We start from the raw sequence: 12,457 nt of genomic DNA, 5'->3' as shown, positions 1-12,457 counted from the left end.
CATTTTGAACACCATTTATGTACAGTATCAAGGAGTTCAGTAACTTTACACACTTTTTAATGACTCCAATTTAAACACTTAATAGCCACAATGATAGTTGTTAGTGGATAGTATAATATGGTGGAATGCTGCTTGTGCTGCTGGAAGAATAGATTCATCAGCTGCCTTTAGCAGCATGTGTCACATCATGTGCTTATCACATTTACATTATATAACGTATTATGGGCTATGGAAGTCAGCTGCAATCAATGATTATTTTTATCATCAGTTATTTAGTGCTAATCAGAATTTCCTAGAGGCTTAAGAAATATATTAGCTGTTACTTTAAGCTGTCCCAGAAATATTCTGTGACTGCGATTTTTCCTAGGATGACCCTTGTCTCCAAAGCTACCAAAATTTCAGTGTCCTTCTTGGCAGTAACCACTACTTTTAGTGTCCCTGTCTAGGCACTGAGTCACCAGACTCATTTATTCATTTATCATGTCTGTGTCTCAGATCCAGTCAGCCTGACGGACCTGGTCGTCATCCTGATTAACATCATGTACCAACACCCCAAGCCTCCTCACACTGATACCTCACACACAGGTGGGTCCAACACGCTCACACACAGATATAAATTACGTCAGACTTTGAGTCTGGAATCAGGGATTGAGGGAAGATAGTGACCCTCCCTATGAGGCGTAACAGCATTCCTCAGACCATATCTTTTATCTCTTAACCTTGTACTGAGTCATGCAGTACTGTGGTTGTCTCCTGGAAGACCTTGCTTTATTGCCCCATTCATTCTCGCGAATTACACTGCAGCAACTTTGCTGCCAGTGATCAATAGTGCTCCCTACCTTGACTTTGTCAGAGGATCATCTCCTTTAGACTGCTGCAGGGAGTCCTGCTGAGAAAGTCATGGATTTATTAATATTTTACTCATAGTCTGACGAAGACCACATGTAGCACCTGTGAGAGTTTAATTTGGGACACATCATAATACTGCAGATTTGTTCTTTTATTTGGATTTTAAGCTTAGCTAGGCATTGTCAAACAAAAAATGTAATGATCTTGGAAAATTTCCAAGAGTTTTACTGCAGTTCAGTGATGATAATATATCCAAAATGTTTTTAGACTTTAAAAAGAAATTGCATCTTACTGTAAGATTAGTCTCAAGACATTTTTAAGACTCCCATAGACACCCATATAAGTTTGTGTCCTGATTCCTCATGCCATACAGTTGGAAAAAGGTTATAATTTATTGTTTGTGTGTTCAGACTCCTTGTCGCCCAGCAGTCTGGTGATGGAGGTGCTGTGGATGCTGTGTGAGAGAACAGAGTGTGCTGCAGAGTGTCTCTACCAGACTGCTGTCATAGAGACACTGCTGGCTCCTGTTATAGCTCTGCTCGATGGACAGAAGGTCAAACACACACTCTTTATAATTTTTAATACTTTAATTGTCCATTTTTGGTGGTAGTGAAATGGTAAAATGGTCAGATTGTGACTCAAAATATCAGAATCTGGCAACCTCAGTCAGCCTGTAGTCCTTATCCTACCCTCATAATGGTGTTTTATTCCCTAAACAGCAGCTCTATTTCAACCTTCAGCGTGTTTATATAATTTACATCCAATTCTCATGCTAACTATAAATGCAAGGCCTGTAGCCACATACATACCCTAACTATACACACTGCCTCAGAGTTTTTATACTTCATTCCACCATCATATGTGTATCTTAAAGTGTTACAATCATAATAGAAGGACACAGAAGAAAAGAGTAAATGTTAACTTGTCACAGCAGGGCTGCACACTTTTTGTCATTTGGTCAGCCTTTTACAAACTCTGAAATTGTGGAAGTATTGGTTATGAAAACGTAATAGCTTTTTCTTAGTTCTGTCATTGTCAAAGTTAATGATGTTATTTCAATTTTCAATATCTATCTATGCCTCCTGGGATTCCACTTGTCTCTGAAGCTGTTGGGTAATTTTGTCTGTTTGTTTTTTTTTTGGTTTGCAGGCCAAATTAAAGTCTCCTGCAGCTACACTGACTCTCATTGCTGACATTCTGGCTCGCATCGCTAACACTGACAGAGGATTAAATCTTTTCTTATATGAGAAGAATCTCCTTGTGGCTCACAGTGAGAGGTGAGACAGTGTGATTGAATGGTGATTAAGTACACAGTGTCATTTTGTATTTTTGATGGTAATGAATAAATTACATTTCCCTGACTGAGCAAGATGACTTCAATAGAGATTTAAGTTCTGCAGAGAGAACAGATTAAACCCGAGGATGTTGCTGGTTTGTTAGCCGCTGCGATTATATCTTTGATCAGCTTAAGTGTAGCTACAGCAAATATTCTTGAGAAATATGTTTTCTTAAAGTTGGTCAGGGTCACTCAGTAGCTCCAGGTTAGTTCTGTATTCTGTTTTAATTGGCTGACCATGACCATGACAGTGACCTCAGCTAGTGTAGCCTGTTTAACAGCCTGTTGTTGTGAATGAGCAATGATGTTCTCTCCAAGGCTACTACCAGATTTGAGTATTAAACTTAGTTCTTACTAATTCACTAGTGCCATTCAGTTTTCTATGTATGCAACCTCCTCCAATAATGTGCTAATGAATGCACTAGAGATCCCAGTCTCTGTTTTTTTTGTTACTCAAGGGATTAAGAGAGTTCAGACTTTTAAAGCTGCACTGTACCAGAATATGTACAGTGCTAGTAAAAAAAGGATTGTACTAGAATACCTTTTACATTTAGAAAACAACATTAACAAATCATGAAGGCAAGGCACTTAAGAGAACTCTGGTATTTTTGAGTCTGTGCCTTATTTTCTCATGTTGTATGTGGTGTATATGGTGTAAATGATTGATAGGGACAAAAATCTTTGCAATCGGTCTACTGTTAAGCATGAACGGTCTACCTGACCTCCGCAAACAGATACTGCAATGTAATCCAGTGGGGAATTGTCCATGTCAACATTTTTTTTTATTAAAAGTAAGATAATTTTTTGTTTCCCCAGAAACATTGTTATATATCAACTATCTTTCTACTGGACTCCATTGACAAAAACAGTGTTTTTACCTCACAGAGCATGGGAGTTCTTGCATACCACTGCTTTGACTGGTTAGTTTGTGTTACTGTGTGACTTTCAGTGGTGGAAGACGTATTTAGATCCTTTACTGAAGTTAAAGTACCACACAGACTGGGATCAGGACTGTATTGAATCGCCAAGATACCCCTTTTACCAACTTGTATTACATGCACAAAAATCTCTCTCTTTGTCTGTTATCTCTCTCCTCTGCAGAACCTTTGCTGCTCTTGCCATTGTGCAGTTTACCCTGAAGCTGCTGGATAAGGAGCTGTCATCACTAATTGAATCCGACACATCCCATACATTGTGTGGAGCTTTTATCTTTGTCTGTAGGCAGATATACAACACCTGTGAAGGTCTACAGGTCCTGCGACCCTATGGCCTGCACAAGGCTGTAGCTGCTGCATGGAAAAAGGTACTTGTACCTCAACTGTGGATGTAACTCTTGTTGGAATGAGGACACACCCCATAACCTGCATTTGTAGCTACTTTATTATTGTGTTAGATGTGCTCAGACTTAATAACTTTAATCTAATACGTTTACCCTCAGATTTTCAGTGTTCACAAGTCTGACAAAAAGACCTCAGTGGATTTTGAATAAAAAAGGACTTATCTGCTTAATATATGCAAAGTTTGTTGCTTTTGTTTCATAAACTACACCCAAGAATTTGCTTTAGAATACCAAAAGCAACAAATATGCTAAAAAACAAATCATTGGTTGGAAAACAATTCATCATTATAATATTGGTGCTGCTGTACAGAAGTGGTTGTTTATTACAGGCAGATTCTATAAATGCAAATGCTAATCTTCGTTTCTAAATCCTTTTTTCTACAGTATGTAATGGAGGGTTGCCCTCATCTAATGATCAGTTTCACTGGCTAAAGTACTCCTGTCATGTTTCATTTGCTTGATGAATGCAGTGTTCTCTCTTTATTCATTTATGGCAGCAAGAAAAAGCAGCACCATTTCTTGCAAATGGGGGGATTAACTAACCATTGTAATCTGCTTCATTTAGTTTAGAATACTGCCTCTGTCATAACAACGTGTCAGAGTCAGAATATGTGCAGTAATGCAGTCTGAACTGAAAAACAAAACTGAAAAAAAAAGTGAAAACAAAAACACAGTCGAAATGTGCAACCAAAACCAAAATCAACTTCCAACGACAGCTGGTACAGTACTGCTACAGAGGAATCATAGAAGACCTGTAGTGTCATGACACTGCTTCTGCTAAGAAGGAGACATGAATAATGTCTCAGTGGAAGACTTTTTCAGTCTAGCAGGCAGTTATACCTCACGTCTTACCTCTTTGTCATCGAAAACATCCTTGTCAAAAATTAACTCCTTGGCATCAGTCTACACTATTTCCCCACTCACTTCCTTCTGACTTTACCCAGCCTGTGTTAAATATTAATTATCATCCTGCACGTACTGCTCTTTCACACTGGACAGCATGTGCTGTGCTACCTGGTATCTCAAATCCAAGCCCACATCTGTTTTCGTTATGTCAGATAGTATAACTACAATGCTGACCTCAGTATACCCACCATAAACAGACACCAACATGGTACCCAAGGTTTGTGGAAAGCACATGAAAGAAGCATGTGATTTTTAATTTGTACACAGATGGGAAAACAGTTAAACATTTGATTGTCTAGAATGAGAGCTTTAACCTGTTATCAGATGGTGCCAGATAGTTTATAAACTTCAAAAATGTTCTTAGTTTTAACATATAGTCTATTAGAGCCTATTATAGTACAGAAATTACTGAGTACAGTAAGAATACTACTGGTTTCCATAATGTTCTATTCACACATTGCAATATGAATCAGTAAGTTTTATGAATTTAATGTTGAAAAAAGAAAACAAAGGCAACTATTTTTATGTCTGTAAATTAGTCAAAACCCTCAGATGTGTTGGCACACTCATACACATCGATAGATAACTAAGTAATACTTTTGCTAATTAATTTTCCTTCCTTAATTCCAGAGCAGCTCCTTGTCAGAAAGGATACCAACCCCGGTACCTGGGGCCACTGCAGGAGCCTCCACCCAGGAACTACAGAACATGTGAGGCCACACACACACTTCAATTCACTATTCCTCTGAAATAGTAATATGGGAATTGGCAGAGGCTCAACATTGACATTTAAAGACCCAGATTTGTGTTTTCTCAACCCCTGAACCTGTCACTTACTACTACAGAGACAGAAATCTGATCTTTTTTGGACTTTGGATATTTTATTTACAGCCTTCAACTGTTGGCTCGTTCCCTTGTCAGATATGACTAACATAATAATGTTCACCTCTTACTCTGTTTTACATACAATGAGGAGATATTTTCAGTGATATTTTCCCTGTTTGCCCAGATGAACTGAACTGAACTGATGTTGTGTTTATACACATCTCCACCCACAGGAAATAACATATCAAAGTTCAGGAGCAAAATACCTGATTATCTTCCAAACTAGATTTCTCAGTGTTTTCATGTTGGTCCTGGCTCTGATAAAAAGGGATTGTAAACTGGTGTAGCTGGTAAACATGAGTTGGGTGGAGTTTACTGAAGCCACAGCATTAATGGGAACAAAAGTTAAAATTAGTGAAACTGTTAACTTTAACTGCCAAGTGGAGCATTTGGTTGCAAACTAGTATGCACCTGACTCTGTAGCACAAGAGACAGATATTAGATTAATCAGTATCTAACAACATAATATGAGAGTTGTTGCTTTTGTCGTTAGTATATTTAGATGATTTGTACTAATGCTTGTTCCTTGCCACAACAGAGCTTTTTCAGACCACAGAAAATTAAACAAGATCTTTTTATGTTCATTTTACATGCATCAATATCCCATTTGCTGCATCATTGTGATGAGTTGACAAAACAATTAACAAGGATCAGTGTAAGGAACCCATTATCGATATCCGTTGTTAAAGAAAATCATATCAGTGAAAAGGCAAGGAATTTGAGGGCTCTGACTACAAAAGTAATAGTCAGCATATCTGGGCTAAGAGGCATGTTTTCCACCTGTACATTGTCCAGATTTCACCTGTGTAATGAACTGACTTCCAGTGACTTGAACATTGTTTTTCTCACAGTGTGAACACATTGTACTGCAGCTCACTCTGTCTCTCTTTGTGACTCTGGAACAGGCTCATCTGGGAGGAGACATTGTTGGACAGCCTGCTGAATTTCGCTGCAACACCTAAAGGCCTGCTGCTGCTCCAGCAGACAGGAGCCATTAACGAATGTGTCTCCTATATGTTTTCTCGCTTTACTAAAAAACTACAGGTAATAGCAAACACTGAACTTTACAAAGCTGCACAAGAATAACTGTGGTTATTTGCAATTTGGTCTTCATTCTTCTTGGCTTTTTCCATCATTAAGGAAAAAAACAATGTTCAAATTTTGTCTTTAATCCACAACTTTTGTATAGCTATACCCAGTTGGCCAGGTTCGCTGCCCTGGAGTTTTTTTCCCCACGTTTATTGTCTGTATGCATGCGGAGCCAAGTGCTCTTTAACAGCAACACAGACCTGCCTGGAAACTGCTCAAACCACAGTCACTACAGTAATGTGTTTAGTGACTGAGAGGCCCCGTTGGAGCAGTTTGGGGGTTAAGTGACTTGCTCGAGGACACTTCAACTGTGGTAATGAGGAAACGTCATTACTCATATTCTCTCCACCCATTTACCAATCTCCAATCCAAACTGAGTAAATGATGTAAAATACTACTTACAAGGAACTCCAGATGTTGGAGGAGCCAGCACCAGGAGCCAATGTTAAGTTAGAGTGTAAGCTGGCTAGATAATTGATTTATTGTACCACCTTCACTTTGCTAAAGAATTGGACTTCAGTGTAGGCGCGTTGATAAGCTGCTGATGCAGATATAGTTTGATGGTACTATTTTATCACCTTTATGGAATTAACTTTGGCAGTGGCTTGATTTAATCCTTCTTGATGCTCTCAGTGTGCCAAAGTAATATTATGCTGTTGAAGTGATTCTTTGTCACATTGACTTGAGTTACTGTAGGCCAACACCATAGCCAACACCACAGCTGTAGCAGGATTTGTAAAAAGTCATTTTGTCAAAAGACATTTTACACAGACTGTTACATCAAGTAGATTTATTTACATTGAATTAAAATGTGAAGTGACCATTTGGCTCAGAAAACTACAGCTTAGATAGATATAAGATTCAGAAGTTTAATCACTGATGAAGGGGTAAAAATGAAAAATGTGATCATTAGACCTAAAGGGAAAAAAACGTCAATTTGAAATGCAGTCTTTCAAATTTACGTGTTTACATTTAAATCTGCTTTTTCTGTAGATTTTTTGTAGATCTTTAAAACTTTCCTGCTCAAATGGAACCTTTGTAACAGACAAAGAAATATGCATGCATGCATGCAGTCTTTCTAGGCTTTCTGAAAGTCTTAAAAACCTTAATTCATTCTGTTGGCCTATGTCATCGGTATCCCTAATTCATTCTGCAGAGAATGTGGTAATTTGTTGCTCCTGCTCCTTAAAGCTACGGTCACATTTACCGAGACTGTTTAGTATTCACCGGTAGCCTGGAGGCTCTTCCTACTTTCACACTGGGTTTGATTTATTAAGCTCTAGACTCTACATGTCCCTTACATACAGTGTTGTCCAAGATTCAAATTGTAAACACACACTCACTCAGTCTTCTCTAATCCCCCGTGGGCTTAATTTACTGCCATTGTTTGTGCTCTTTTGTAATTGCTTCTCTCTTTTGGCATTTCACATTAATTATGGAATGTAATTATATTTAGTCTATTTTTAGTTGTGACATTGTGTTGTAATTAATAAAGGGCCTACACACTCCAAAATTAATTTGTAATTTGATTTCTCCCTGGTGAACTTAACTGCGTTATGTAGTGCCTTTTTAGGATTCAAGCAGTGTCATCGCAGAGTTTGCGTACTGAATCACAAACGCCAAATTTGCTTCACATTGCTTCACAAGTCTCTCTTTTTTCTACATTAATCCTTTACTTTCCCATCTTGTTCCAACCTCTCATTCATTTTTGACTGATACAAACCAAAACTACAAAGATGAAACTGAAATATTTTTGGAGATTAAAAGGTTTATATGTGTGTTTTCTGCAGGTGAGCCGCTGTGAGAAGTTTGGATATGGAGTGATGGTGACACAGGTGGCAGCAACTGCTCCAGGGGTGGTGGCTTTGCACTCTTCAGGTACTACTGCACTTACCAGCACAAACAAACAGTTGACATCTGTGATGCTTAAGGCTTGTATTTCTGAGTTGTTGTTGTGTAGTTGACACACAACAACAACAACGAGGGAGAAACATCTCTGTCAGATTGTTTATGTCAGGAGGAAGTGGAGAAGAACAAGAGAAGATATTATCTGTCAAGTTTTTGACATAATATCAAATCATCATCACCTTTGAAAGTTTCTGTATTGAAACATTTAACCATTAGAAGATGCTTAATGCCTAAAATCTCAGTAGAGTAGAGTTTTGTAATTCCAAGCTCACAAACTGTGAATTCAGAATTTCTCCATACACATCCATACTGAAACCACTGGCTTGATGTTGTTGACTTACAGGTTTTGTCCGGGCACTGGTGATCGAGCTGTGGTCAACTCTGGAGTGCGGAAGTGAAGATGTGAGGGTGGTCCGTCCCAAACCGACACCCATGGACCCCATCGACAGGAGCTGCCTCAAGGTACCGTGTGTGTTGACTGGAGTTAATCCGTTTATCTGTAGAAAACTACAAGTATTTTATAGCTTCAGAATGATTCATCCCTCCATGTGGCTGCAAAGTTTGGGCAGGATTTCCAGATTCAGTCCAGGAGAGGCTCAAAATTTAATTCAGAGCATGAGTACAGTGTGTGTGTGTGTGTGTGTATGTGTGTGTGTGTGTGTGTGTGAGATGTTGGCCTCTGACAGGAGTCAGGTCGTCTCTCTCCCTCTCTCTTTCTCTCAATGAAACTATCCAAGTGAAGATGGACAACCAGTGAAGTGTCAACTGTGCCCTGCCACTAGTGACTTTAAAGTCTGCCTTATCAGTGGCTCAGCTGCCAGGGTTACATTCATGCAGTCAGACCTTCTAGTCCACCTCTGCCCGTACACAGCAGTAGAGCCCTGGACCTGAGCCAGTGCTGAAAACAGATGAAATGTACAATATGTGTGTGATGAAATTCTGTGCTTTGACCTCTGTGAGACAAAGCAAACTAAATATGTAACACAGCCCTATGCGTATTTGTATGATGGGAGGATGGGTAGCATTTTCACCTTTTTGTGAGCTTAGAATTTGATTCAGTGTGTTGGATTCATCTCTGTGTTGGAAACATTGAGAACTGAAGCAGACAGACAATAAAACATGTAGAGTTCTGTGATGCATCTTTGAAACATCAAACAGGCAGGAGCAGATGAAAGAATGGGGATCTCAACCTCACAAAAAAACACACTACTATACACTTTTACACCCATGGGAATTATTAAAGGCTTTTTTGTTCCTTTCAAGTTGTTCAGTAGAAATTAAAAACGTGACTTTTATGTATGTGTACGTACATCCCTTTTTTTCCTTTAATGCCCATCTATTTCCCAATTTTCCTTGATCAAGTGATGAGAACAGAGAGACTTTCTGTGTTTTATTATTCACCATTGCTCTGTTTACATGCTCAAGATGTTATTTCATGCAGTCATCGTTTATTTCTGTTTTCATGTTTGTAGTCTCAGCTCAGGTATTTTTACAAATACACACACACAGCATAACAGTAAATGGAGAAATCTTCACCAATGACTGCTCAAACTGTTTCACCTTGACTTCAAAATGATCCCAGTAACAGTCAGTTTTGAACCGAGTTTAGTTCCAATGTCACTCTTTCTACTCGTTTTTCTGTCTTGCCTTTTTCCACTTTAGATAACCCTCTCTTTGTCTCTTTCTATCTCTCCAGTCCTTCCTGTCTTTGGTCAACCTGCTCTTCTCTTCCCAGTCAGTATGGGAGCTGCTGGGCCGACAGCCTTTAGCCAACAAGAGTGAATACACCCTGAGAGAAATGCCAACCTCGATTCCTGTGAGTGTTTTTTTTTTTTTTTTTTCAGATTTCATGCAGTGCCTGTTTCAGCCATTTGAGGGCATGTTTGTCCTTTTTATTTTGCCTTCAACCACCACCCACGCATTTGTTTTACCTTGTAGAGGCCTCCTCGCCTCCTCCTCATGTACACGCTTCACCTTACACATTATAAATATCTACACTGTTTTTATTTTGCATCTTAACTGCAGTATTCTGTTTCACCGACTCTCATTTCTCTCCACAGGATTTGATTGACAGGCTGATTGCTGTGAATTCAGATGCAAAGATTAATTCCGTGTTCCACTACGAGCAGTCTCACACATTTGGCCTCAGGTGAGACTGGTATTTTTTTTCCTATATATTACTTAACATCAGTGAGGAAGCACACAATATCAGATTAGCACCTGGTGACTGCAAACACACTTACACATGCACACACACACACACACACACACACACACACCCCTAAGCCTCTGGCAATAGTAGACTGACACGCTTCTTTATACTTTGATTATCCAGCGTTGAAAGGCTGATGAAAGGATTTCTCTCTGGATAAGAGAGAAATAAGCTCAGCTGCATGTGTGTGTGAATGTGTGTGTATATGTTTGTGTATTTCTATATTTATGAAAAACAGACATCCCAATAAGTTAGTAGGGTGGCGAAGGAGGTGAAGAAATTCCTCTAAAATGAAGAGCTATTTCAGTTTTGATTAGGGGTAGGTTTACCCTAAAGATTAAAGTTAACACTATACTAGAAAAACACTTATGGAAAAGGATTTGATAATGCCTGTCTGCAAAAAGTTGCATATTGTAGCTTAAAGGTTAAGTAAGTCTTATAACTAAGGTTTATCCCTAAGGTTACCGTGTTCCGGTCTAAAAATGGCTAAAAATGTGTTTGAGAGATATTAAGCAATCTGCAGGACAGAGGTTCATACAGTACATATCTTAGTTGTGTGTGAAGCTCTGGTGGCTGCTGTGCATTCCTTTGCCTTTTTAAAAGCTTTCTGAATCACAATAGCTCTGACTTGTTTGGAGCCACGCTGACTCACTGTGTCTGTGCCTGTCAGTCAGCCCACTCCTATTAACATCCAGAAACCAAGTGAAAGGAACAAGCGGCTCTATTCATTTACCACCCAGACTGATGGATTAACTGACATACCAACGCTCTGTGCCTCTCTGTGGGTCGCTAAATGTGCTAAATGTAGCATTTTATAGTCAGTAAGTCAAGTCACACCTTGTTAAATTTTAGGTATTAGTGTAAGTACCGTAAACCAACAACGTCTGAGTGAATATGTCATATCAATTTTTGGCCAAAAAACACAGCAAATGCTGATTTTGAAGGTTCCACACAGCTTTATTCCACTTCATTTCAATTCATTTTTAATTTTCCTGCTTGGGAAATTTGGCTCGTCTAACAGCAACAGCATGAAAACATAACAGGCCATGAGTTGGAAAAAAAATCTTTCCCCAAAGGGCATTAAAAATCATCAAAACATATCAAATACAGTGAGTCAAGGTGAATTAGATTCCCAGTTCATTTTACCCTTAGTCTATTCTCAAAGTTTTTTCCATCATAACAATTGGTTGTGTTAAAAATCACTTCACTGTAGAGTTTTACATCGTAATATATTGCTACAAAACACACCCACGTGGTCAGTGTATGCCCCAACAATTGAACCCTAAAGATGCTTAAAACATAAGCTTTTCACCCACAATGCAATGCTGCCTGTTTTGATTCGATTTTCTGATTATGCTTTGCCTGAAGGGATATGACAGCATGGTATAGGGATAGCGTTGTATTGATCCCAGAGGGGGAAATTGCATCATTAAAGCCGCTACTTCACACAAGGACGTGGCACTGATTAATCAATGTGTCAAACTTGAGTGCAAATGTTAAGCATTGGAAAGTCCTAATTAACTAATAACTGTAAATAACAGTTCCAGGCTTTATCTACTTTATTAGATCTGTGTGGGAGTGGTTTGGTCCGATTTGATTGAGAGTGGCCTGGCAACGTTATCAGACAACACACAACCGTTGTCACATTTTGATTCAAATATTTCCAAGTCCTGATTGGTGCATGGAATATTTGATACCACCTTTCCAACTGAGCCCTGTCCAGTTTAAATCAGCTGAAGAGCAGAAGGACAAAACAGGATTTAACACACAGAAATCTTGGAAACTAGGACCCCCCTTTATTCATAGCAAGTGCAGAGATGAGTGAGTAAATGAACACTGGTTTTAAGCCTCAACACATGGCCAGCTGACTCAGGTTGATGTCACTACAGCAGGAGGGTGGGGGACTACTTGTACAGCCTGATGGCAGCTGGCA

At 39.0% G+C, this 12,457-nt stretch overlaps 1 protein-coding gene across 1 annotated transcript in view; it reads left to right on the top strand.

Annotated features, from left to right (window-relative positions):
* tbc1d32 (TBC1 domain family, member 32) overlaps positions 1-12,457 on the top strand; it is a 69,427-nt gene that overhangs the window by 8,139 nt on the left and 48,831 nt on the right. Inside the window, 10 exon segments of the mRNA XM_051071757.1 lie at positions 496-585; positions 1,260-1,402; positions 1,999-2,126; positions 3,287-3,488; positions 5,061-5,140; positions 6,221-6,359; positions 8,195-8,282; positions 8,656-8,774; positions 10,009-10,128; positions 10,373-10,461. Of these exon segments, the coding sequence (XP_050927714.1) occupies positions 496-585; positions 1,260-1,402; positions 1,999-2,126; positions 3,287-3,488; positions 5,061-5,140; positions 6,221-6,359; positions 8,195-8,282; positions 8,656-8,774; positions 10,009-10,128; positions 10,373-10,461 (1,198 nt within the window).

The sequence above is a fragment of the Lates calcarifer genome, linkage group LG7_1, assembly GCF_001640805.2.
Source record: "Lates calcarifer isolate ASB-BC8 linkage group LG7_1, TLL_Latcal_v3, whole genome shotgun sequence".
NCBI lineage: Eukaryota > Metazoa > Chordata > Actinopteri > Centropomidae > Lates > Lates calcarifer.
The sequence above is the reverse complement of the archived record's forward strand: the minus strand, read 5'-3'. Positions and strand labels throughout refer to the sequence as shown.